General features: G+C 44.8%; 1 protein-coding gene across 1 annotated transcript in view; it reads right to left on the bottom strand.

Moving 5' to 3' along the window:
- LOC309557390 (sterol 26-hydroxylase, mitochondrial-like) overlaps positions 1-26,592 on the bottom strand; it is a 51,887-nt gene that overhangs the window by 13,778 nt on the left and 11,517 nt on the right. Inside the window, exons 2-7 of the mRNA XM_082260102.1 lie at positions 13,015-13,205; positions 9,889-10,088; positions 7,294-7,491; positions 6,322-6,485; positions 2,537-2,703; positions 2,063-2,144 (exon numbers count right to left, since the gene is read on the bottom strand). Coding sequence (XP_082116228.1) covers positions 2,063-2,144; positions 2,537-2,703; positions 6,322-6,485; positions 7,294-7,491; positions 9,889-10,088; positions 13,015-13,205 — 1,002 coding nt within the window. The remainder of the gene's footprint in view (positions 1-2,062; positions 2,145-2,536; positions 2,704-6,321; positions 6,486-7,293; positions 7,492-9,888; positions 10,089-13,014; positions 13,206-26,592) is intronic.

The following is a 26,592-nucleotide window of genomic DNA, read 5'->3' as shown; positions in this document are numbered from 1 at the left end:
GTTCCCTCCCAAAAAGTGGCAAATGTGGCAGTGGATGGGGGGGGGGGGGGGAGAGTGCGAACACGCGGAGCTTCCCCTTTTGGGTGGAGCTCCACTTCAAGTCCTGTAAATTGTGAGTTGGCGCCTCCATGGATGAGACATCCTATAATGCATCCTGGTGCCATCTCTTCCCAGGTAAGCGATGCACACGCACCTGGCCATCCACATGATGTAAAGAGAAAAAGAAAAAAGCAATTCATCAGACCAGACCACCTTCTTCCATTGCTCCATGGTCCATTTTTGATGCTTACATGTCCATTGTAGGCACTTTGGCCATGAACACAGATTATTATAGGCGCCCTGACCGATCTGCGACTACACAACCCCATACACAACAAACTGGGATTCTCTGTGTTCTTTTCATTAACTTTTTCTGAAGTTTGAGCTACAGTAGCTCTTCTATTGGATCGGACTACACAGGCCAGCCTTTCCTCTCCATGAGCATCAATGAGCCTCGGCTGCCCATGACTGTCACTCGTTTTCGTTACTTTGACCACTTATGTGAATTTTCCTACAGACTTCTTTCCCTGCCACCAATTTCCATTACAAATCTTGAGTAGATGCTTTCATTTTTTTTTTAAGTATGTGGGACCAGGGATCAGGCTGGTAACTGACTAGCAGAGACCAAGCTGTGCAAATAGAGGTAGCAAGAAGAAAGGCCAGGCTGGGCAAAAGGGTAGGAAGAAGAGACGATTGCCTTGAGAACCTTAGCAATAGAGGGCACAAAATGGCAAGACCTGAAACCTATGCTGCTGAGGAAGTTTACAGCAAATGGGAAGGGATGGGGGTCACACATTGACCTTTTTGCCCTGGGTGCTAAAGGACCTAGTCCTGGCACTAGAGTGAAAAACAAGCAAGCCTTCCCTTTAGTGGCATTTTCACACAACTGGCAGCCATTGAAGTTTAGAGGGCTAAGTTTCTAAAAATCCAGAAAACAACAGGAGGGCTTTTGCACTTACGTTGGCCATAGACAACACCAAAAGACCAAGAAATGTTTCTGATTTTGAGCATTTTTTGCAATTAGCGAGTGGTCTCTATTTTGCCAGTGGGCAGGGAATCTGCTTTTGACTATGAATTGCAAAATAAGTTGCAGATCCTGCCTTTTTGCATCTCCCGCACCCCAAGTTGGTCACCTTCTTCCTTCCCCTCTGTAATGTTCTGGTACCTTTGGTACCCTAATTCCACTTTTCCTAAGTGTATGCTCCCCACCATTCTCTTTTGGTAAGGTGCGCATACACCTTTAAGACCGATGCTGTCATCACTGAGTGCCGCTGGAGCGGCTATTTCAACCTCCGGCGGTCTCACTCACATGTTCGTTCAACGCCGCATAACCTGCCTTGAAGCTCTCATGCTTGCAAGCATACCTCGTTATCGGAACCACGCTGCTGATCCCAGTATCCCGCTACCGGATCATCCGCTCTTGCCGAACCTCTCCTCTACTACATTGCTACTAGTGATAAGTACCCCACAGGGGAAACCTCTATAACCCTCATACTAAAACTTACACTATCTAGCTCTGCTTACTAAGGACTATTACTACATCTGCATTAACTAAGATTGCTAGCTCTTGAGCCTATTACCATCTGCTCTTGCACTGGGTTGGTCTATCCTGTATGTTCACCTGCTACTCTATCATCTGCTACCATACATGATTGCTAACCTATCTGCATCCCATCTGCTACTATCTTACTTTCAAGAACATTCCTTTCAAGTGTCTGTCATCTACCATCTCTACCCAACCTGTCTCTTCAGCCTATCATCACTATATTACTATATACATAAGTCACTCTAGGAACATCTTATTGAGTGTGTGTATTTACTTGCTGAATTGAGACTATCCACACATGATGAGTCTTGGGAGTTGGGATTGGTGTCTCAGCGTTTCTCTACATGACTACTGAAGTGGAATATTTCTGCAGCTGTAAATCCACATTATACATAAAACGCAGGAGCGTTACACCCTCAGCCCTTCATATTGAAGAAATGGATGCAATGCACAATCCTTATAATGGAAATTACTTACATCTTTAGGGAACACGAATCCTTCCAGGACTATCTCCTTATCTGTTATAATACGTCCATTTTGTGGAACCACCGGATACATCCTAAATTTAAAAATATATTATTGCAATCATTTCAATAAGTTATGACTAAAGGAACTAAAGAGCCTTTCACTTGGCTAGTTTGGAGCACAGTACATCCTTCTCAGAAAAGAAGGACTTCACATTTCTCATTCCATTACATATTACTAAAATAAAGGGATTGTTCCTCATTTCAGTATTGTGGGTGGAACCATGCAAATCAGTCCTTTATAGCCAACGGCTAACTGTACATCCAGAACCACTGTATGGAACAGATTTAGTATAATAACATACAGAAAAAATTTCCAACTGGAGTAAAAACCCACGAAAACTGACTGGGATTCCTACTCTATACAAACATAAAATGAAAAAGTTTGCATATATTTTTTTTGGAAGTCCAAAAAAAAGACTCATACCTCAGGGTTTCCTTGATGACGGCTTTCAGCAGCGGCATTTTAGCAAGATCCTCGTGAGAGGGAATTTTATCTCCAGGGATAACGCTCACCACCTCCTCATAGAGAGTCTTCTGGATCTCTGGGTGCTTTGCCAGCAGGTACAGGGCCCATGTCAGGGTATTTGATGTCTGGGGGAAAAGCAGAGAAAAAACTCTGTTGTTGTGGTTGTTCTCTAAATGCTAATTGCCTGGTTGTCTTGCCAAACCTCTGATTCAGTGGTCGCCAACCTTTCGGAGCTCATGGACCACGAAACTCACAATTTTGAATCCTGCGGACAAGAAACATGAATCTTACATACTTTATACACACAGTGCTCTGGCTTTCTACACCCCCCCCCCACACACACACACACACACACACACCAGTCTGGTATCAGCGCCGCCATTGGAAGTCCCCTCCTTCTTCACCTCTCACTCTCTGCACTACTCCCAGCGCCTCCCTTTGAGTTCACAGAACCCAGAAATACCGAGGCGGCATCAGATATCAGTTAATACTGTCAGTGCACATTGAAAACAACACTGGAAACAACGTTGGACGGTATACATCTGCCACAATGTTGATTTGTGACAGAACCCCTGGCTCTGGTTGTAATTTCAGACCAGAAACAAGTATACAGATATACCGAGACCCGCTTCCTGATTGGCCGAAAGGCAAAAACCATGCCATTGGCCAAGGAGGAGGCGGCGGGAGGAGGCGAGGAGATGCGGCCGCTGCAGGTAAGTGCACTGGTCTGTCTGCATTGAAGGGGGCACGGCACGCTGGTCTGTCTGCATTGAAGGGGGCACGGCACGCTGGTCACTTTGCATTGAAAGGGGGCACGCTGGTCTGTCTGCATTGAAGGGGGCACGCTGGTCTCTCTGCATTGAAAGGGGGCACGCTGGTCTGTCTGCATTGAAGGGGTCACGCTGGTCACTCTGCATTGAAAGGGGGCACACTGGTCTCTCTGCATTGAAAGGGGGCACGCTGGTCTCTCTGCATTGAAAGGGGGCACGCTGGTCTCTCTGCATTGAAAGGGGGCACGCTGGTCTGTCTGCATTGAAAGGGGGCACGCTGGTCTGTCTGCATTGAAAGGGGGCACGCTGGTCTGTCTGCATTGAAAGGGGGCACGCTGGTCTCTCTGTATTGAAAGGGGGCACGCTGGTCTCTCTGCATTGAAAGGGGGCACGCTGGTCTGTCTACATTGAAGGGGGCACGCTGGTCACTCTGCATTGAAAGGGGGCACGCTGGTCTCTCTGCATTGAAAGGGGGCACGCTGGTCTGTCTGCATTGAAAGGGGGCACGCTGGTCTGTCTGCATTGAAAGGGGGCACGCTGGTCTCTCTGTATTGAAAGGGGGCATGCTGGTCTCTCTGCATTGAAAGGGGGCACGCTGGTCTGTCTACATTGAAGGGGGCACGCTGGTCACTCTGCATTGAAAGGGGGCACGCTGGTCTCTCTGCATCGAAAGGGGGCACGCTGGTCTCTCTGCATTGAAAGGGGGCACGCTGGTCTCTCTGCATTGAAAGGGGGCACGCTGGTCTGTCTGCATTGAATGGGGGCACGCTGGTCTGTGCATTGAAAGGGGGCACGCTCGTCTGTCTGCATTGAAAGGGGGCACGCTGGTCTGTCTGCATTGAAAGGGGGCACGCTGGTCTGTCTGCATTGAAAGGGGGCACGCTGGTCTGTCTGCATTGAAAGGGGGCACGCTCGTCTGTCTGCATTGAAAGGGGGCACGCTGGTCTCTCTGCATTGAAAGGGGGCACGCTGGTCTCTCTGCATTGGAAGGGGGCACACTGGTCTGTCTGCATTGAAAGGGGGCACGCTGGTCTCTCTGCATTGAAAGGGGGCACGCTGGTCTCTCTGCATTGAAAGGGGGCACGCTGGTCACTCTGCATTGAAAGGGGGCACGCTGGTCTGTCTGCATTGAATGGGGCACGGCACGCTCGTCTGTCTGCATTGAAGGGGGGCACGCTGGTCTCTCTGCATTGGAAGGGGGCACACTGGTCTGTCTGCATTGAAAGGGGGCACGCTGGTCTCTCTGCATTGAAAGGGGGCACGCTGGTCTCTCTGCATTGAAAGGGGGCACGCTGGTCACTCTGCATTGAAAGGGGGCACGCTGGTCTGTCTGCATTGAATGGGGCACGGCACGCTCGTCTGTCTGCATTGAAAGGGGGCACGCTCGTCTGTCTGCATTGAAAGGGGGCACGCTGGTCTGTCTGCATTGAAAGGGGGCACGCTGGTCTGTCTGCATTGAAAGGGGGCACGCTGGTCTGTCTGCATTGAAAGGGGGCACGCTGGTCTGTCTGCATTGAATGGGGGCACGCTGGTCTGTGCATTGAAAGGGGGCACGCTGGTCTGTCCGCATTGAAGGGGGCACGGCACACTCGTCTCTCTGCATTAAAAGGGGGCACGCTGGTCTGTCTGCATTGAAAGGGGGCACACTGGTCACTCTGCATTGAAAGGGGGCACGATGGTCACTCTGCATTGAAGGGGGCACACTATACCTTAATTACTGAAGGCCCCTTTCACACTTTTGTGACCTCAAAGTCACGCAATTTTTTACAGCGTTTTTTGCCGCAAAGCAATGCCTATTACATTTTTCTGTTTGCGCCCCCCCCAAAATTTTTGAGCACCAGCAGCCACAGCTCCCAGTTCTTGCTCCATTCTTGATTTCCCCAAAGGTTCCCCCCCTAAAGCGTATTTTGCTTTTATGTTTTTAGTCCCCAAGTGCAATACTTTACTTCTCCACATTAAACCTCATTTGCCACGTAGTTGCCCACTCTGTTATTTTGTTCAGGCCATTCTGTAAGATTTCTGCATCATGATGTGAAGTTATTGCCCTGCTTAATTTTGTGTCATCTGCAAAAACTGAGATTGAGCTAATGATCCCGTCATCAATGCTATTTATGAATACATTTAAAAAAATTGGTCCCAGGACTGAGCCTTGGGGCACCCCACTCATCACTCCCGACCAGTCTGAGTACCGGTTATTTATTACCACCCTTTGGACACGCCCCTTTAACCAGTTTACTATCCAAGAGCAAACCTTGTGGTCTAAGCCTGCAGACCTTATTTTGTAAATTAATCATTTGTGGAGGACTGTATGGAATGCCTTAGCAAAATCCAGATACACCACATCTACAGGTCTCCCCCTATCTAGTTCACAGCTCACTTCCTCGTAGAATGTTAACAGATTGGTCTGACAAGAACGTCCTTTTAAAAACCCCTGCTGATTACTGCTGATGATACTGTTGACTTTAACAAATTCCAATTGTTATCACTGTACTATGGATCTTCCAATTTATCTTAGTCAAGCTTTCAGGTTTCTATAACTAACCTTTGCATCTCATGCAATGGGTTATAAACCAATGTACCTGATACATGCACACTGCATATGCCTTTGTCTTGATAGATACAATTATATTTTTAAAAGTTGTTGGAAATCTTATAAAATTGTTACAAGATTGCTACATGAAGAATAAGTCAACTGTACTTATAAGGAAAACTCCCTTTAAAGTGAACAGTTGCTTTGCTCATTTAGGTTACAGGTTCAGTTAGGGGTCCACCTGTATCAGGTGAATCTCTCACCATCATGCCTAAGTGGCCAGTCACCAGGACTTGGTCAGCGCTGTCATGTGGTGTAGTGGGGATAGTTCTTCACCCTGTGTGAGCTCTATCCAAACAATGCTTTCAAAAACGCATTTTCTGTTTAGTGGAAATAATGAGATCAGACGAGAAATGATGAGATAATGAGATTACAGAACACACCGTGTCCATCCCAGCTTGAAGGAGCTCGGGCATGATCCCATACACCTCCTTTAGACCCAGCGTCCCGTTGGTCAGCAGATGAGTGAGATAGGCTGCTCCCAAATCTTCTCCTCTTGAGAGGCGTACTTCAATGTCTTCCACTTTCTTGTCAATCAGTTTTGTCCCTACAAAGAGCAAGTGCATAATATTGCAGTACTGTATTACAAAATGTGGAACGTTATTAAAGTGTAACTATAGCCAAAACTTCTTCTAGTTATTCTTAGTAGGTCTTACTACTATCGAGGGCTCCATTGTAGAATGCAAAACCAATCTGTTGCGAACAAAAGCCAATCCACACTCTGCCCAAGCTCATACCTTAACTGATTTTCTTTTTTTAAATAGATAAGAGAAAACTTTAAAGAGTTTCAAATCAATACATTTTGCTTCATATTGTATATAATTACAAGTTTATACAAGGATCTTTTTTGTTGCACTATACTGTTTATAGTTTACAGTGTATTCTGGGCTTTTTCATAAGCAAGTCCAGCACTACCTGCTCAATTTTGTAATTACCTCAGTTCAACTGAAATCCTAAACAGCGCTTACCTAGCAGAGAGACAGTGATGACAGTCCGGATAGGCAATGGACTCATTCCGCCGTGTATGTTGTATATACACAATGTATAACACAGCAGGATATCAGATTATCCAAGCTATTCAGGCTATTTACAGCCCAGCAGAAAAATGACTCAAAAGTGGTGGAAAGCAGACTCAGATTTTCTATCTGCTGGTAACATCAGATATTCTTGAGTATTTCATATTTTACCCAAATAATGAATAAATAAATAAAATATATGGAAAATATTCTACAATGTCTTTAACAGACATTGCCTTGTGTGATTGGACAGGTTGTTCATAGCTAAAACTGAGGAATGTACAGTGCACAAGATACCCATTTCCATACCTAATACCTGCATGTCAAAGCATCACTTACCATAGGCAAAGATGGCGTCCCAGGCCTCCACAAAACGTCCCCAGTAAGGAAGCCAATTTCTGGTCCATTGAGGTAGGTGCTCAATCACCACCTCGTTCTCCAACATGACTCCAACTGAGCTGAGGAGTTTCTGGGTTTCATCTGCAACCTCGCTTCCCAGACATCCCAGCCGGGTCTCAAATATTACACCACAGATGCCTGTGACAAAACACACAATTTTTTAAAATTATATGTAGTGCACCCCCTAGGGAGCCCCAAGTAACTGGGATCCCCCACTCTGCACAGCCAAGCACACCGAATTTCCATAGGCACTCAAAGTCAAAGAATCGTGACTGTTTTTTTTTTTTTCTTTATTGAGGGATAATAACTTGGATAGGGAGTGGGGAAAAGGGATGCCCACTTGACTTCAGAACAACTTCAGGGACAACTCTTCCTATATACAGTCCTATATACACTCCACTTATTCCTCCAGCACTTACTTGCTTGCAGAACTGGCACACTGTACAGATCTGACAAAGCGCTCAGTCAGATCAAATCAAAAGCCTGTTATAGGCAGGAACCTAATGCCCCTTGGTTGTGTAGCAAAAATGTAGTGTCCAGCTCACATTCCTCCTGTGGCTACTGATCCCAGTACCACCTCTTCAGGCACCTACTCCAGGCTCTAGCTGCCCCTTTCACTAGCCCTCCAGGCTAACTTCTCCCCACAGTCCTCCAGACTGACACTCTTTCTACAGTCCTCTAGACTGACACTCGCCTGCTGACTCTCCCGAACGTGCTGACTTCTCCTTGCTCCCGTGCCTCCAAGAAGGGCTTGCTCCATGTATTTTGGGGGATCCTTCCAGCACCCAAGCCCCCAGCCAGAACTCACCCTCCCCCAGACTAGAGGGTGCCCTCAAGGGCCACCGACAGCCTCCTCAGCACTCCATCTTCCACCTGACTGCCCCTGCTGGCATGACCCATGCCTATTTATGAGGTGAGAGTTTGGGGCGGAGGAACTTGACAAGTCTGCCCTCAACCTGATAGAACACCTTTAGGATGAATTAGAGCGGAGATTGCAAGCCAGGCCTTCTCGTTCAAAATCAGTGCCTGACCTCACAAATTTGCTTCTGGAAGAATGGTCTAACATTCCCATAGACACACTCCTAAACCTTGTGGACAGCCTTCCTTTGGATCCTTTAGACATTGTAGAGACATAGGAGGAATGAAGTCTCCAATCCTAGGTCCAGTTTTGAGGACAACCAAAACACTGATTGTGCAGGTGTGCAGTATGAAGGATTTTGTTAAAGGCTTGAAAAGTGGAGGTCTCTGACCAGGTGGAGAGCTCTGAACACTAGTGGAAGAAGAAACCCCTGAACCATCAGTTTGGCGAGTGGACTGTGTCCTTTAACCACTTGCCGACCGCTCACTCGAGCTCTACTGCGGCAAAGTGGTTAGTTCCCGTCCAGCGACGTAAACCTACGTCGCTGGACTCCTCCCCTTGTGGGCGGCGCACGCGCGCCGCCGGAGGCGCGCTCCCGCTGTATTCGGTCACAGCGGGAGTCGGGCCAGGGGAGGAGCAGCGGTGATCACCGCCGCTCTTCCCCGATCGTCTGGGAATCGAGTTTGGAGATCCGCCCGCTTGTGTAAACAGAGCGGGCGGATCTCCTAAGTGACAGACAGTGACAGATTGCAGGGTTCAGCATAGCTGAACATGCGATCTGTCCCTGTGTCACTCAGTCACCTCCCCCAACACACGTTAGTAAGCACCAGGCATACATTAACCCCTCCCTCTCCAATAAAATTAACCCCTTCCCTGCCAGTGTCATTTTTACAGTAACAGTGCATATTTATAGCACTGATTACTGTAGTAATGTCACTGGTACTCCCAAAAGTGTCAAAAATGTCAGTCAAGGGTCCGATCTGTCCACTGCAATGTCGCAGTCCCGCAAAAAAAAAAAAAAAAAAAAAATCGCAGATCGCCGCCATTACTCGTTCAAAAAAAAACCACCAAAAATGACAGAAATCTTTCCCTTAGTTAGTAAACGCAATAACTTTTGCGCAAACCAATCAAAATACGCTTATTGTGATTTTTTTTTACCAAACATAGGTAGCAGAAAACAAATTGGCCAAAAATTAAAAAAAAATTTGATTTTTACATTTTTTTGGGGGGAATTTCATATTAAAAAATGTGAAAAATATTGTTATTTTTTCAAAATTTATGCTCTTTTTTTGTTTATAGCGCAAAAAGTAAAAATCGCACAGGTGATTAAATACCACCAAAAGAAATCTCTGTTTGTGGGAAAAAAAGGACGTAAATTTTGTTTGGGTACAGCCTCACACGACCGTGCAATTGTCAGTTAAAGTCGCACAGTGCCGAATCACAAAAAGTGGCCTGGACAGCAAAATCCTCCGGTGGTAAAGTGGTTAATCACTGCACTTGTAACCAGTATACATTGCCTTTATTTGAATACATTCTGATTGCTTGTCATGGATGACTGCATGTCACTGCTCTTGCACATTTCTTTAGTAGGGCCTTTTCAGGGGCATGCTAGTAGAAAAGCATTTATGTGTATTATAGCATCAGTTCCACAGGGTGGGAAGAGTACCTTGACTTACTTTCAAAGGCAAACTTATACATCAGTTCAGCTACATTCGTCACAACCAGTCCCGACTGACTCTCTGCTCTCAGCTCTCTGATCTTGTCCAGCAGATCAGGGACCACCTCGTTCAGTGTGTCGATATAGTGCACTGCATCGGTTGGCTTCACCATTTTCTGGTTGAGCACTGAGCGCAGGTTTTGCCATCGATGGCCCTGTCTTTGGAAAGGTATGCCATTCATTTAATTGGGACAAAATAATGAAAGTTCTTAACATAGTACTATTGGCCAAAATGCCAACCTGTTCTATAGGGACACCCTAGTGACTTTGTGGCTGGGAAGGGGCAGTGTAGAAATGCAGGAGTTAGATGCACCTGGAAGTGTTGGATGCTAATTGACATGGACTAAATAAAAGACGAATATTGTTAGAGTTTACATATACTTTAAAAGGGTAAGTTCAGCTTTTCACAAAAAAGGAAAGGTGAGCCATCTCCAAATATCCTGGTCACCCTCCAGGACCTCAATTTACATGGCAGCCTTTATGTGCCATGCTGCCAGTACAGGGGTCTGTACACAGCCCTGGGGTGAGTAGCCATTATAATGCTCAAAATCGCAAGCACACTTTGGTCAGCAGAGCCATGTGACTGTGCATTTAAGGCTTCTTCTCTTGGTAAGGTGTCCTTATATGGTTGCGCTGACCAGTGAGCACTCGTCTGTCAGGAGCGTGTAAACGCTCCTGTTCCTTGACAGCTGCTGGTCTCATTCCAGCATCTTGGTTTTGGTTGTGATACATTATCTTTGCCTGTCCACCTGCAAAGTGATTCATGTGGTCAATCTCTGGGTGGAGACCAAACATGATTTAAACCAGCCAAGCCTGCAGTCTCATGCTTGTGATAGTGTGTGTAATACCTGATCAAGCTACCTGCTTATCTACCCTGCTCTGCTAGATTGGATTACCTTGTTGACGACCTCATATGGGATATTGACTACTCTCTGAACTCGTCTGCCTTTTGACTTCGGATTTTGACCCCGACTATTCGGAACCTTGCGTGTCTGCCAACCACCAGTACCTGTTTGATTTGCTCAGTTTGTGCCTGCCCTGGCATTGTGGTCAGCAGGCAATATAGCATTGTGTATAAGTCCTGAGGGCAACCAAATACCAGTAGGCCTGCTTGCCTTATGCAAAAGGGGGCTGCTATAGGGGAAGAACACAGAAGCCAGCTAGAGAATCTGACCACCTGCGTTAGGGGTAAGTGTGACATTGCCATTGCAAGCATTACATTGGATACTCACTCCGGGTCTGTGTATTGCTGTGTATAGACCACTATACTGACAGCACATCGGCTGCGTGCAGCAGGGTCTGGAAGGATAGCCAAGATATGTAGAGTCAGTTCACATTTTCATTTTTTGTGACCCTTTACAGAAATCACTTCCATCACAGGGAATGGAAGGTAATCATTGTAGATTTAAATACATTTATCGATTACAATTTTTAAATTAGGTGTACAATATTTTGTTCTATCTTCTAGGGATGAAATATCAATAAACATTTCCAAGGATAAAAATGTCAGATTCAGGGATTCTGAAGATCAAAACCATTGAAGGGTCTATTTATAAAAAAAAAAAAATGCTATACGGATGTTATTCCCTATTGCAAATAATCTCTATAAGGTGTCCATGTTTATTTCTAATAAATGTCAGCTTCACATAGTGACCATAATGTGATATTTTGTAATACACCTCAATTAGGAAAATACAGCCTTATGGCCACTAGATGGAGCTGACAATCATAAGAAGTAAAAGGTATTAGGAAAAATACAGTATTATTCATGACAGCTAAGAGGATGCTTGAGACGTTTGCTTAGTAAGCAGAAGTGTACCTGTTTTGGAAGTATTACTCCAGAACAGGTAATTAAATGACTCCTTTAATTTAGCAGGCTAATACAGCAAACTCTTTACATAAAGTATATACAGTATACAGCCAAAAGTTACTTACAGTTTTGGAAAAAGTGGGCAATGGCTAGAACCTTGTCTGTTTATTTTTTGCTGTCTGTAAGATTTCCATTCTCTTCCTGTTTCTGACAACATGAAGGAGATTTCTCTTTTAGGCGGTTGTTACCAGAAGAGGTGTCTCTATAGTAACATTTCCCCTCACCTCTTGTTCTGGTGACAACCCTAAAACTTTGACTTTGCCACCACTTTTTGTCTGAGGGCAGGTTCACACCATAAAAACACACTCCAGATCCCTTCCAGATGCGTTCCAGTGCGTGTTTTTAATGCGTTCCAATGCATTTTTGATGTGTTGTGGGTGCTTTTTTTCTTTTTCCTGTTTTCTTTTCTCACTGTATTGGGGTCTGATGCGTTTTTGATGCATTTCGGTGCATTTTGTATGCGTTTTACTGCGTTCCAGTGCAGGAAAAATGCAGCATGTTTTACTTTTTTCCTGGAATTAAACAAAAAAAAGCCGCTCCAGGTGAGAGAGTCTCTAGTTATTCCCCACACACACACTAATCAGGTGCTAGCCCAGTTTGCATGCTATATATCCTAGGGAAAATAATTCCAGACGGCTGCACTTCCAAAAATCCTTTTATTGAAGCTTCATATGATAAGTGGATGACAGATGGAGCAGGGAACAAAGAGGTAGACGCATTATGAGCAAATGGTAGCGCTTAGTCTTTACCAGAATGACTAAGCGCTAACATTGGCGTGAATCGCATCTACCTCTTTGTCCCCTGCTCCATCTGTCAACCACTTGTCAAATGAAGCTTCAATAAAAGGATTTTTGGAAGTGCAGCCATCCGGAATTATTTCTATATTACTTTTTTTCTGGAACTGGAATGCCCTGGAACTGGCTGCACTATGAAACTATGCCATTGGAAACCATATAACCTACTTTCCATGCGTTTTTGATGCAAAAAAGAAAAATAATCACACTGGACTGTATGCCGTGTGAACTGGCCCTCAGCGACAATGGCCACAAGGACAAATAAAGAGGGTAAATATCCCAAACAGGAATACAGTTAGAGATTATAACCTGTCAGGGTTGTTTAAACTTTTCCACATTCCATCCACAAAAAAAAAAGAAATTGTAGCATTTGGCATTTTTTCTGGAATTGTCTGGGAAAACCTCAACCAAAAATACTCACTCAGTCAGTGGTCCGTAGGAATGACCTCTGAGGTCTCGATGTCCCTTCCATAGAATCATGGTGGCCCTCATTGGGTACTTGCCTTCTTGCTTTAAGAGAGTCTCCAAGAGGTCAGGGCCAGCGATATTGACCATGCGATAATGAGACAGAGTAGACACCCATATTGGTCCGTACTTCTTTTTAAGTTTTGCCTGAAACAATGACCACAAATAGTGCGTCATACTTCAGTTACACCTGTCCAGTGTAGAGTAGACAGAGGTACCAGTGAGCCCAGTGTAGGATATTGCAGTGAACATATGTTAGTATTGGGGGCTAAGAGGGTAAAGAACTTGTTAGGATGGAAATATGGAAGCTGCCTTTGTTTTATAAAGTTGCTTGCATCAGTCTCAACCCTAGCTTCAATACCTAAGCCACCCGCCTTCTTCTTGCAGTGTCCCTGCTTAAGCCTTAAGCCTAGTTTCATCTGGTTCACCAGACCATCCTGCAGCCCTGTACTTATACTCACCAGCCACTTTATTAGGCACACCTGTTCAATTGCTTGGTAACACAAATTGCAAATCAGCCAATCACATGACAGCAACTTAATGCATTAAGGCATCTAGATGTGGTGAAGACGACTTGCTGAAGTCGGAGCATCAGAATGGGGAAGAAAGGGGATTTAAGGGTCTTTGAACATTGCATGATTGTTGGTGCCAGTTGGGCTGGTCTGAGTATTTCAAAAACTGCTGATCTACTGGGATTTTCAAGCACAACCATCTCTCGGGTTTACAGAGAATGGTGGGAAAAAGAGAAAACATCCAGTGAGCGGCAGTTGTGTCAAGGAAAATGATATGTTGATGTCCGAGGTCAGAGGAGAATGGGCAGACTGGTTCCAGATGATAGAAAGGCAACAGTAACTCAAATAACCCTGTCAGCTTTTCATGATCTGTTATCTATCATGTTTTAACTGTACCATTGACCCAATTATCACATGTATGTACTAATGCCATCTTGGAATGTTGTATAAGATGATGACATTTATCATTAAACTGTTCTCCTTTGGTATCATGTTGTGGACCCGCCTGTATATATTTATACGGTTATTCTATTATTCTGCATGCCAATTGCCCTCACGCACTTCAAACAAAGTCCCAACCCCCCCCCCCCCCCCCACCTTTTTCTTTTTAATTCCCTTATGCTAGGGGTGCTAGGCAATTGGCTTTTTTGTACAATGTTATTATGTTGTGGACAAGTCCATACATTATTTGATTCATCATATGATACACTATATGCTGATTGCCCTTTAATTTTAATTCCCTCCCTTTTTTCTCTACATGATTAGGGATGGAGGCCTATAGCCTTAGTCAGGCAATGCCTCATATAAAGTCCCAAAACATTTTGTTTTTGCAACTCAAATAACCACTTGTTACATCCAAGGTATGCAGAATAAAATCTCTGAATGCACAACACATTGAACCTTGAAGCACAGGAGCTACAGCAGCAGAAGACCATACCGGGTGCCACTCCTGTCAGCTAAGAACAGGAAACTGAGGCTACAATTGGCACAGGAACACCAAAATTGGACCATAGAAGATTGGAAAAACATTGTCTGGTCTGATGAATCTCGATTGCAGCTGCGACATTCAGATGGTGGGGTCAGAATTTTGCATAAATAACATGAAAGCGTGGATCCATCCTGCCTTGTATCAAGGGTTCAGGTTGGTAGTGTAATAGTGCGGGTGATATTATTTTTGCACACTTTAGGCTCCTTAGCAGGGCTGCTGTTAGAAATCACGGGGCCCCGTACAGCCTAACCGACAGGGCCCTCTCCCGAAAATATCAAATGACATTTTTGTTAAAAATGCGATGGTCACAATGCTGTTTTGCAGCCACGCCAAAAATATCATTTTGTTATACCTTTTTGAATTGCTGAATGGTAATTTTACATTGCGACACCGCGCTGCAACTGTGAGCCAAGTGTTTGGTTTGCAGTTGCTGAGCGGCCCCATGGGAATTAGATAGGTGGTGCTGCTAAAAATGCCGCAGCTGTGTAGTAAAACATTACAGCCACAGCTTGTATATAGCCCTGTCTGACTGTATTGTTAGGATTTGGGTGCGCAGGCAGGGATAGTGGTAAATCCATGGCTCAGAGTCCTTAGGCCAAATTCACACTGTGCATTTCCTAAACATGTGACAAAGTGCGCAGGAAACGCGCCCTTTGCACACATTTTAGAAATGCGCTGCAAACTTGCGTAGTGCTTGTGGTGCCATTAATTATTAACTAGTTTTGGCCTGGAAGGATTTGCCCCCTTAACCATTTCTGGACCAGAAGATTCCCCCCTTAATGACCAGGCTATATTTTACGATTCGGCACTGCGTTACTTTAAAATTGTGCAGTCGTGCGACACTGTACCAAAATAAAACTGATGTTCTTTTTTTCCCACAAACAGAGCTTTCTTTTGGTGGTATTTGATCACCTCTGCAATTTTTATTTTTTGCGCTATAAACAAAAAAAGAGCGACAATTCTGAAAAAAACAAAAGAAAAAACAATATTTTGCACTGTCTGCTATATAACCCCCCCCCCCCCCCCAAAAAAAAAAAAAATCAAAACGTTTTCATCCTTTTAGGCCAATTTGTAATCTGCTACATATTTTTAGTAAAAAAAAAAAAAAAACGCAATAAGCGTATTTTGATTGGTTTGCGCAAAAATTATCAAATTAGGGGAAAGATTTATGTCATTTTTTTTTATTTATTTATTTTTACTAGTAATGGTGGTGATCCGAGATTTTTAGCGGGACTGCGACATTGCGGCAAACAGATCGGACCCCTAACTGACATTTTTTACACTTTTGGGGGCTCGTTGGGCCGTCATGTGTTGAGCAGTCAAATCTCTTAATACATGTAGTACATGATGAGTAGTATGTAAAATAGTTTCATGTCCCAGTGTTACTGACATAGACGTTTCCACCCCCATCGCGCAAATAGCAAGTGCGCGTAGACATGTCGGTATGCCTTGTACTGGTAGCGTAACTACTTTGTAAAAATAAGCTACAGGTCTCATAGCCCCCTCCCCTGTTCCTGGGCGGCCACCTCTGCCATGGTTGTACAATTACCTCAAGCATACACATGAAAAGGTGACGTATAACAAGGTAAGCCAAGCGCAGGAGAGGAAACTAAAGAGGACTTCAAGTTTTTAAAGGCATCTGTCAGCTCTTGAGTCCACTCAATTCGGTCGGGTGCCTTAGTTGCTGCTCTGAGTATGTGATCATATTAAGAACAGTCAGGTATCCATTGCCTGCAGTAGTTTGTCATATCAAGAAAGGATAGCCTGTCTTTCTTAGAAGCTGGATGGGGCAGACCCAGAATGGCTTGGATCCTAGACTGACTCACTTTAGGCGTGCCTTTTGTTAACGCGAAACCCAGATACTGAACAGATTCCTGACAATATTGCATTTTGTGTTTTGCCACCTTGTGTCCTTCATCACCCAAATATTCTAACAGATCTACTATCCTGCCTACATGTCTCTCTGCTAGGGCTGCATATAGAATTTCATCCACCTACTGGAGCAACACAGAACCATGGGGTGGGGAGCAACCCTGTAAGGATGCACGAAGGGCCATAGAGTATACCGCAGGTGAGTCTATGTAGCCTTGAGGCATTCTCTGCCAGGTAAGCTGGCATCCGTCAAATGTGAAATTCAGTAGTAGTTGTATTTCTTCGTCCACTAGCGTTTGACAAGTCCAACTCAGTGTAAAACTGAGTGGTACAGGGAATAGAGGTAATTAATGATGGTACATCAAGGACAATCCATGCAACTGGGACTATCAAGTTATTAATAGTTCTAGGATCTGGGGAATTCTGGAATTCTTGATAACATCCGTGCAGTATTGCATGTCCATTGGTTTAACCATAACATCATTTCCAATTATGATAGAAGGTGCTATTAAATCTGTAGATGGGAAGCGGTATGCAATGGGGAAGAGGAACTGGGGTACTGGACAAAGCGATGGGGGTGGAGGCACTGGGTCTAATTAAGGTACTGTCAGGGTGCCAGGAAACCCGACCACACAAAGATGCAAGTAAAATAAAGCAGTTTATTAGAGCAACAACAATAAACGCACAGCAAGAGTGAGGAGTGAAATCAGGAACAGCTGGGGTCAAGTCCAGAGCGGGTTAGTCATCCAAGTCGGGATCGAATCTAGAAGCAGGTAGTCATCCAAGCTGGGTTCGATTCCAGAGGCGGGTAGTCATCCAAGCTGGGTTAGATTCCGGAGGCGGGTAGTCATCCAAGCTGGGTTAGAGTCCGGAGGCGGGTAGTCTGCCGTTGCTGGGTCGTCTGCCGATGCGGAATTGAGAGCCAGGAAAGTCGTCAGCCAAGTCAGGTCATGCATGGAGGAACACGGAGAACAGAAGATTGCTAGTAGTGATGCATCTTGGAGCACAAACTCAAGGGCAAAGGACTGCAAGCCAACAGGTGATATATATAGTCAGGTGTGCAACATCATCACTGAGTGACCCCCAGGCAAGTGATGATGCAAACAGAGTTTATAAAAGACAGCAGTTTACACATGTACAAGATGGCTGCCAACAGGAAGGCAAGGTAAGACCTTGACAGGTACCACCTCTCAAAGTACTAGGGGAGGTTAAGGGAACCTGACTAACAAATCTCCCTTCTGTGTTAGCTGTCACTCCTCCCTCCTCCGTAGAGGATGTTACTATACCTCCTTGGGCTCCCCCTCTTTGTTCATCCCACACCTTAGGGGCAGTGGCTCCTGCAGAACTACCTGCCTGAACTGATTGCTGGGGAACCCCATCCCTGTCATCCCGCTGTACGGGCAGGGTCCTGGGATGCTGAGTCTGAGGATGATTTGCTCACTATTAACTGTGATGTTAGGGGTAATTGTGGGTAGATCTGTGTATAATTAGGGGGGCCTGGGGTGGTGCAGTAAACTCCATTGTATCTAAAAGGAAAGGATTCTTAGATTTTTCTATCTGTCTGGGATGGTCCTGAAGGTACATATCCCAATGCATATTTTACATAGTTACATAGTTGTTGAAGTTGAATAAAGACAATAGTCCAACCTGTGTAACCTAGTTCAACCTGTGTAACCAGTTTAATCCTCCCGCCCAGGGCTGGTGTTAGACTATTTTACGCCCTAGGCAAGACCAGCTACTTGCGCCCCCCCCCAAAATAGAAAAAGAAAGGGAAATGGTTAAAAACTCCCCTATGTCATACCCAGTGACCCTGACCTGATGCTTCCTCCATGTTATGCTCTTATACCTAGTGACCCCCATATTCCTCCATGTCACACCCAGGGACCCTGATGTTTTTCCATGTCACACCCTGGTATCCCAATATTCCTCCATGTCATGCTGTCATATCCACTGACCCCAATGTTCCTCCATGTCAGACCCTGATGTTCCTCCACGTCATACCTGGGGACCCTGATGTTCATCCATGTCACACCTGGGGACCCTAATGTTTCTCTGTGTCACATCTGGGGACCCAATTCCCCTGTGGCACACCCAGGGACCCCAATTCCTCATGGCTTAACTGGTGACCCCCGAACCCCTGTTACACCCGGTGACCCCTATCCCCCATGTCACACCTGGTGACTCCGATTCCCCATGGCACACCTGGTGACCCCGATTCCCTTTCATACCAGGGATGCTCCATGTAACACCCAGGGACCCCGATCCCTTGTTCCGGGCACACTCACTGGGCGGTATGAAGAGAGTGGCCCGCACTCTGCCCTCCCTCACTGTGATCCTGCTGATTCCTTCTCCCAGGACGCTCCTCTCCTGGACCACAATGCTCACCACAGCTCCAACCGGCTCCTGGTGGAGGGAAAAGCAGCAGTCAGAGAGCTCCACACTTATTTCATCGCCAACCTCCTCAGACCCTTCCGGTGCCTCGTCGCTTCTGCTCCAGTAATGGTTCCGCCCTCCAGTGCCGAGCTCCGGCTCAGGTTCAGCTCTCCTCAGCTCCCTGCTTAATACCGACTTAGGGAAATGAACGGCTGCCCATCAGCTCAGTGCAGAGAGTCAATTCCTGCCCGGGGTTAAGGCCGCTTAGCTCCAGCCGAAGAGGATTATCATTCAGGCAGCACGCTGGTGGACTCACTTCCTGCCTCTTTGGGCCCACTAATAGTGGTGGAAAGCCAGGGCCTAGTAGTTCCGCACTGCCACGACACCTGGCATCTTCCACTGCCCATTCTTCCTCCCCCACGGCCGCCCCTCCCCTCAGCTCACAAGGATCATTCATGATGGAGAGAGAGTGCGGAGACATGGCTGCGCCCCTAGGTGACAATGCGCCCTAGGCGGCTGCCTAGTTTGCCTAGTGGAAGCACCGGCCCTGCTCCCGCCATCACATACTTTTAATCCCATTCTGGATCAGGGTCATTCTGGATCAGGGTCAAACCATGGGAACTACAAGCAAAAAGAACAAAGAAAGGGCGCACCGACCTAGCGCATTATCCTCAATAAAAGGCTTTATTTATGTAACATTAAAAAATGGCTACTCACAGACGTAGATAAACATAAGGCGTGTCAAGCTGATTTGCTCAATTGTCCGTGTTTAGTCCATATAATCGTCCATGACCGATGAGATGACTGACGCGTTTCGAGGCATAGCCTCTTCCTCAGAGCCACTGTGTCATGACTGTCTCTTTGATTTAAGTAGTGAGGTAGTGACCCAGCCCCTACCCCCAAGTGGGAGTGTCCCTCCCCCGGGGGGAGTGACTGGAGCACCACCCCACCCACTTCTGTGGCATCATTAGTAATATACAGTGGCATACATTGATCATGCAAGTGCAATACAAATGCTGGAATATATACGTGAAATTAAAATATATATGCATAGAAACAGTGCAACAAAGAAAACGGTGCAACAATAAAATAATCTGGATAAAAACCACCATAAACAAATACTACCATAAACAAATACTAAAAATGGATAAAAACGGATAAAAATGCTTGCTGGGTGCACTTAAAATCATTGTAAACATTCTATAGAATGACAGCAAAGGTTAGCTAATATAATCTATCAATAATCAATAATTTTAAGTGCACCCAGCAAGCATTTTTATCCGTTTTTATCCATTTTTAGTATTTGTTTATGGTAGTATTTGTTTATGGTGGTTTTTATCCAGATTATTTTATTGTTGCACCGTTTTCTTTGTTGCACTGTTTCTATGCATATATATTTTAATTTCACGTATATATTCCAGCATTTGTATTGCACTTACATGATCAATGTATGCCACTGTATATTACTAATGATGCCACAGAAGTGGGTGGGGTGGTGCTCCAGTCACTCCCCCCGGGGGAGGGACACTCCCACTTGGGGGTAGGGGCTGGGTCACTACCTCACTACTTAAATCAAAGAGACAGTCATGACACAGTGGCTCTGAGGAAGAGGCTATGCCTCGAAACGCGTCAGTCATCTCATCGGTCATGGACGATTATATGGACTAAACACGGACAATTGAGCAAATCAGCTTGACACGCCTTATGTTTATCTACGTCTGTGAGTAGCCATTTTTTAATGTTACATAAATAAAGCCTTTTATTGAGGATAATGCGCTAGGTCGGTGCGCCCTTTCTTTGTTCTTTTTGCTTGTAGTACCGGTGGACGACCCCAGTCCGTTAAGGGCAGCAAGACAGTAGCCATCTAAGAAGCCATTTGTCAGTCCCGTGAGGAGTGTGGTTGAGGGGCTTGGATACCAAGCGCAGGAGAAGGGTGGTTTCACCTTATTGTTTTTTGGATTTTTCAAACCATGGGAAAGCTTCCTTGTCTCCCAGGCACAGACCCTTTACCATATTCACATGAAACTCCTCATTTGCGCCATCTCTGGGAAAGGGGTTTGAACTATGCTTTAACTCAGTATATCCTGACAGATTATCTACCCATGGATTTACATAATAATAATCCCACGGGGATGTCCGTGCAACATACTCTTTACATGTTAAATTTTCAGGATTTGACTGAGTTCTCAGAAACTTACCAAAGGTCCATCCTGGCCTCCAATTACCGATTTATTCAGATTAAGGTATTCCATCACAGCCATCTCACACCTAGTCAACTGCATAAACTGAGTTTACGCTCCACTCCTGAATGTTATAGGGGTTGTCGGTCGATAGCTGATTTTCTTCATTGTTTTTGGTCCTGTCCACTGGTCTCTGTGTTTTGGTCTGAGATTGACTCCTTTTTATCCACTGTCCTATCTTACATCCAAAGAATTGTTTACTGGGCGTGTTTGGGGACTTGATGTTTCCAAGCATACTAAACGGTTACTACGCATTTTGTACTTTTATACTAGAAAGACTATCCTCTGAGCTGGAAGGGGACCACAGGGCCTGCTGTTGCCACTTGGCTTTTGCTGGTCAACAGTTGCCTTCCTCTGTATAAACTTTTGAATTGAGAAATCGTCCTCACTTATTTGGCAAAATCTAGGGCGTCTGGATATCCAACCCCCTTACTTTGACTCCCCCGAGTCTACGGGAGTAATGATCCTTGTTGTCCTCCTAACTACTTCTATTGATTTCCTTTGTGTGATGATAGCTTATCCTATATCATACTATGTTCTGCTGTTCCCTATATAATGACTTTTGACTGCATCACTGCAAATGTATTTCATTTTCTATGTATATTATGGGGGGGTGACCCAGGAGTACTAGCACTTGTTCAATTTATTTTGGTCATGTTTGTAACTATTTTTTCTTGCCTTGTGATGTATTATTGTTTTTTCTGTTTTAACCACTTGCCCCCCCTGGGCAAAGTGACGTACCGGTACGTCACTCGCCCGCGAGCCAATAGGGGGCAAGCGCGCGCCGCCAGAAGCTCCTGCCCCTGCTCGTTCACTGGGATCCCCGCGCGAGTGACCGGCGGCTCCGATGTCCGCCGGTCACTCGCGATCTCCCGCTGGAGAGGGATAAAGGCAGGCGGCTGATGTAAACAAAGCCGCCTGTCATTCTCCCTGATGTAACTGCAGAGATCATATGATCCTGCTATGTAGGATCGTATGTCTCTGTGGTTACATCAAAAGCCACGCCCCTTGACAGTTAGAAGCACGCCCCTAGGGACACACTTAACCCCTTGATAAATAAAGTTAACCCCTTCCCTGCCAGTGTCATTTTTACAGTAACAGTGAATATGTATAGCACTGATTACTGTAGTAATGTCACTGGTACCCCCAAAAGTATCAAAAATGTTAGTCAGGGGTCCGATCTGTCCGCCACAATGTCGCAGTCCCGCAAAAAAAAAAAAAAAAAATCGCACATCACCACCATTTAGTTAAAAGAAAAACAATAAAAATTACATAAATCTTTCCCTTAGTTAGTAAACGCAATAACTTTTGTGAAAACCAATCAAAATACGCTTTTTGCAATTTTTTTTACCAAAAATATGTAGCAGAAAACAAATTGGCCTAAAATGTTAAATAAATGTTAATTTTTACATTTTTTTTGGGGGGGGGGGGGAATTTCAAAAAAATGTGAAAAATATTGCTATTTTTTTCAAAATTTACGCTCTTTTTTTGTTTATAGCGCAAAAAATAAAAATCGCACAGGTGATCAAACACCACCAAAAGAAAGCTCTGTTTGTGGGGAAAAAAATGACGTCAATATTGTTTGGGTACAGCGTCGCACGCCTGCACAATTGTCCGTTAAACTCACGCAGTGCCGAATCGCAAAATAGGCCCTGGTCTTTGAGCAGCCAAATCCTCCAGGGCTAAAGTGGTTAAATCTAATAAACATATCTTTGCAAAAAAAAAATTTCAGGATTTGGTTTTGGAGTTGATTTTGGCATTTTACCAAGTTTACGCAACGATTTTCTTTCTCTAAGAACCTTTCTAGGAGTCTTAGGCGGATCTGGGAGTTTCCCCTTACCTAGAGATTTTTGGATGCAAAAACGTGGTTATGCAAGCGGTTACTTGTGTAGTAATAATCTGCCCGATCCTCTTTGTGCTGGAGTAGCTGACAACACTCACGTACGTAGAGCCTCCGTAAAAAACTTCTCAACGGCACATGCACAGCTATGGCTTAAGTGGGACAGAATTCAGTACACCCCTAAAACTCCATCTCTCCCCCCATTTGCTTTCACCTTCACTGGGTCACAGCCGTTAAGCTAGCCAGAGAGATGATGTGTCTTGAGGAGATCAAGAGAACAAAAAAATTCTAAGGTTTCATTCTAACAACAGCACAATAAGCAATCTAACAAAAGCACAATAAGCAAAACATGCATATCATGCTTAACAGGTTGAAGGGAGTATTCCTACCACTTTTTAAATTTGCCTAGGCTAATAATCTGTCTGTGAGTTACCTCAGCTCAAACAGACCTATCTCCTGTGCTCCCACAGCACTAGGGTTCTTTGAAACGTGCCCGCAATCAGGGAGTCATAAGACATGGCAAATGAGGTTTAATGTTGGAAAATGTAAGGTAATGCATTTGGGTGCCAAAAATACGAACGTAAGTTACTCACTAGGGGGAGAATCTCTGGGGGAATCTAAGATGGAAAAGGACCTGCTGGTCCTAGAAGATGACAAGCTCAGTAATGTAAACTAGTGCTGCAAGAAAAGACACCAGAATACTGGCATGTATTAAAAAGGGGATTCACTCCAGAGATAAAACAATAATTTTCCCACTCTACAAGACTCTGGTCCAGCCGCATCTGGAGTATGCCGTCCCATTCTGGGCACCGGTCCTCAGGAAGGATGTGCTGGAACTGGAGAGAGTTCAGAGAAGGGCAACAAAGCTAATAAAGAGACTGAAGGACTTCAGCTATGAGGAAAGGCTACAAGCATTGAGACGCTTGAGAGGGGATATGATAGCAATGTACAAATACTGTACTGGCGACCCGAGCATAAGGAACAAACTTTTCAGAGAAAGGGAATTTAAAAAGACACGCGACCATTCAATAAAATTAGAAGATAAGCCGTTTAACATTGAACTGCGTAAAGGGCTCTTTACTGTCAATTCTCTTCCACAAGCAGTGGTATCAGCAGGGATCATCAATAGTTTAAAAAACTATTAGACAGACATCTTAACGACAACAACACACAAGGGTATAGGATGTACTATTGACATAAACATATACACACACACACATCATAGGTTGAACTGGATGGACTGGTGTCTTTTTTCAACCTCACTATGTAATGATGTCAGCTGCTGTGTGCCTGGTTGCCACACAATAGGGAATAGAACCAGGGGCGTAACTACAGGGGTTGCAGGGGTTGCAATCGCTACCGGGCCCCATGCTCCAGGGGGCCCGGTAGCAAACCAGTGGGTGAACTTCCAGGATCGCAAAGGTCACACTTGCGACCGGACCCTGGCATTGCACCACTGTGGGGAGGCCCCAAGATTGCAGGAAGGGGGCCCACAAGATTGCAGGAAGGGGGCCCACTGCAGAACCTGCTGCGGGACCGTAATAAAAGGCCATGCAACGAGTGTAAAGAGCTCCAGGATTAGTGGGAAGAGCCCTGGGCTTGAAGGTAAGGGCCCTGGGCTTGAAGGTAAGGGCCCCGGCCAGGGGTCTGGGGGGCCCTTCATGGTTTCTTGCATCAGGGCCCTGAAGGTTCTAGTTACGCCTCTGAATAGAACCTATTATGTAGAGCAGGGGTCTTCAAACTATGGCCCTCCAGTTGTTCAGGAACTACAAATCCCATCATGCCTAGTCATGTCTGTGAATGTCAGAGTTCTACAATGCCTCATGGGATGTGTAGTTCCGCAACAGCTGGAGGGCCGTAATTTGAGGATCCCTGATGTAGAGCATACCCCAGAAAAGTTTGGGGTATGCTCTACATTAGTAAAAGCATTCACACTTTCTTAAACCATCAAAATATTCCACCAAAGATGTCTCCAAACCCACCTAACCCTCTAAAAGGGTTCCACCCATTATCAGTGATGGACCTAGGCTTGGTCTACAAAGTGTTGACTTCCTTTTCATGCTGTCCAAGGGGGACAGGAAATAGAAATGGATCCTGAGAATAATTTGTATGATTCCCAAATGATTGGACATTTTCAGGGGAGTACTTGACCCAGGGAATCTTCTTCTTTGCCTCCAATATATTTGACCTCCCCCCATGATGTGGACGAATGCACATAAAGCGATCCCACTGAGAATAATGTCATATTAATGAATTAAAAGTATTGCAACAGTATCATGAACTTTGATTTTTATTATTTGTTTTACCCTTACCCAATGTTACTGTCAGATATGTTTGTCAGATAGGATCAGTGTATTGCCAGCCAACTTCCACACTGTGATGACACAGCAGTCATTCACTTAGTGAGGAAATGCTAAGCCCTTTGGATAGATCGTGAAACACATTCAGACATAGGACAATGGGGTCTTTTTATAATGGGATTGAGTAGCTTTTTTTTGGCCAACGTTTGTCCTATTATGGCTTACAAGCCAACCCTGTTTCAAGCTCATTATTTGCTTATTGTCCTTCAAAATTTTTTAGCAAATTTTGACATATTCTAATGAATATTCAGACTCAGTAGGGATTACTGAGCAAACGCCAGTACCCTCTGCACATACTAAGTTAAAAAATAAATCTGTTTTTAACCCACCGAATAAGGATAATAAGTTTTTAGAGGTTTTTAAAAATTCGGTGTGTAGCGATTTGGAGAAATTAAAGATTAAGCCATATATTGACCCCATGTCAATTAGAGCCGGTATTAAATCCTTAGAAGCTAATAAGGATATAGTCATCAGACCGGCCGACAAGGGAGGTGGTTTGGTGGTATTAAGTAAAAAATATTACCAAGAGGAAATGAACCGACTCTTGTCAGATAAAGAGACATATACCATCCTACCAGGTGACCCCCTTAAAAAATTTAAAGGAGAGTTGCAAAAACTCGTTAAGAAGGGTAAGGAGAAAGGCATATTAAGCAAAAAGGAGTTACACTATTTGGACCCACTGTTCTGCCGTACACCAGTCGTGTATTTTTTACCAAAAATACACAAGAACAGTGAGGTCCCTCCTGGTAGACCTATTGTCAATGGGATTGACTCAGTCTCATCGAGACTGGGTCAATACATTGACTTGCATCTCCAGCCCCTGGTTGTCACCACTCAGGCTTATCTAAAAGATACTAAGCATGTGATTCAAACTTTACAGGATTTACCATGTAATCCCACATTGCTGCTGGTGACAGCAGACGTGGGCTCTCTTTATACCATTATCAATCACGAAGAAGCCCAGAATGCGGTGAAATGGGCTTTCAAACAATCGGACCTTTCAAGAAAAAAGCGTAGCTTTCTTTTGAGTAGCTTATTTTTTTGTCTGTCAAAGAACTATTTCTGGTTTGACAGACAATTCTACTTGCAATCAAGGGGTGTAGCGATGGGCGCTCGTTTTGCTCCCAGTGTGGCCAATCTGTTTATGGCCCACTGGGAGGAAGAAGTCATCTTTAACGAGCGCCCTCCGGAGCTATTGTGCTACAAAAGATATATTGATGATGTGCTGCTTATTTGGGATGGTCCAAGAGAGACTTTAGATCAATTCATGGCTAAAATGAATAACAATGACAAAAACATTGTCCTCACATGGACTGTGAGTGATAGTGAAATTGTCTTTCTTGATCTTG

Source organism: Pelophylax lessonae (genome assembly GCF_965119305.1).
Source record: "Pelophylax lessonae genome assembly, chromosome: 6".
In the NCBI taxonomy this organism is placed as follows: Eukaryota; Metazoa; Chordata; class Amphibia; order Anura; family Ranidae; genus Pelophylax; species Pelophylax lessonae.
This window is presented reverse-complemented; position numbering and strand designations above follow the sequence as displayed.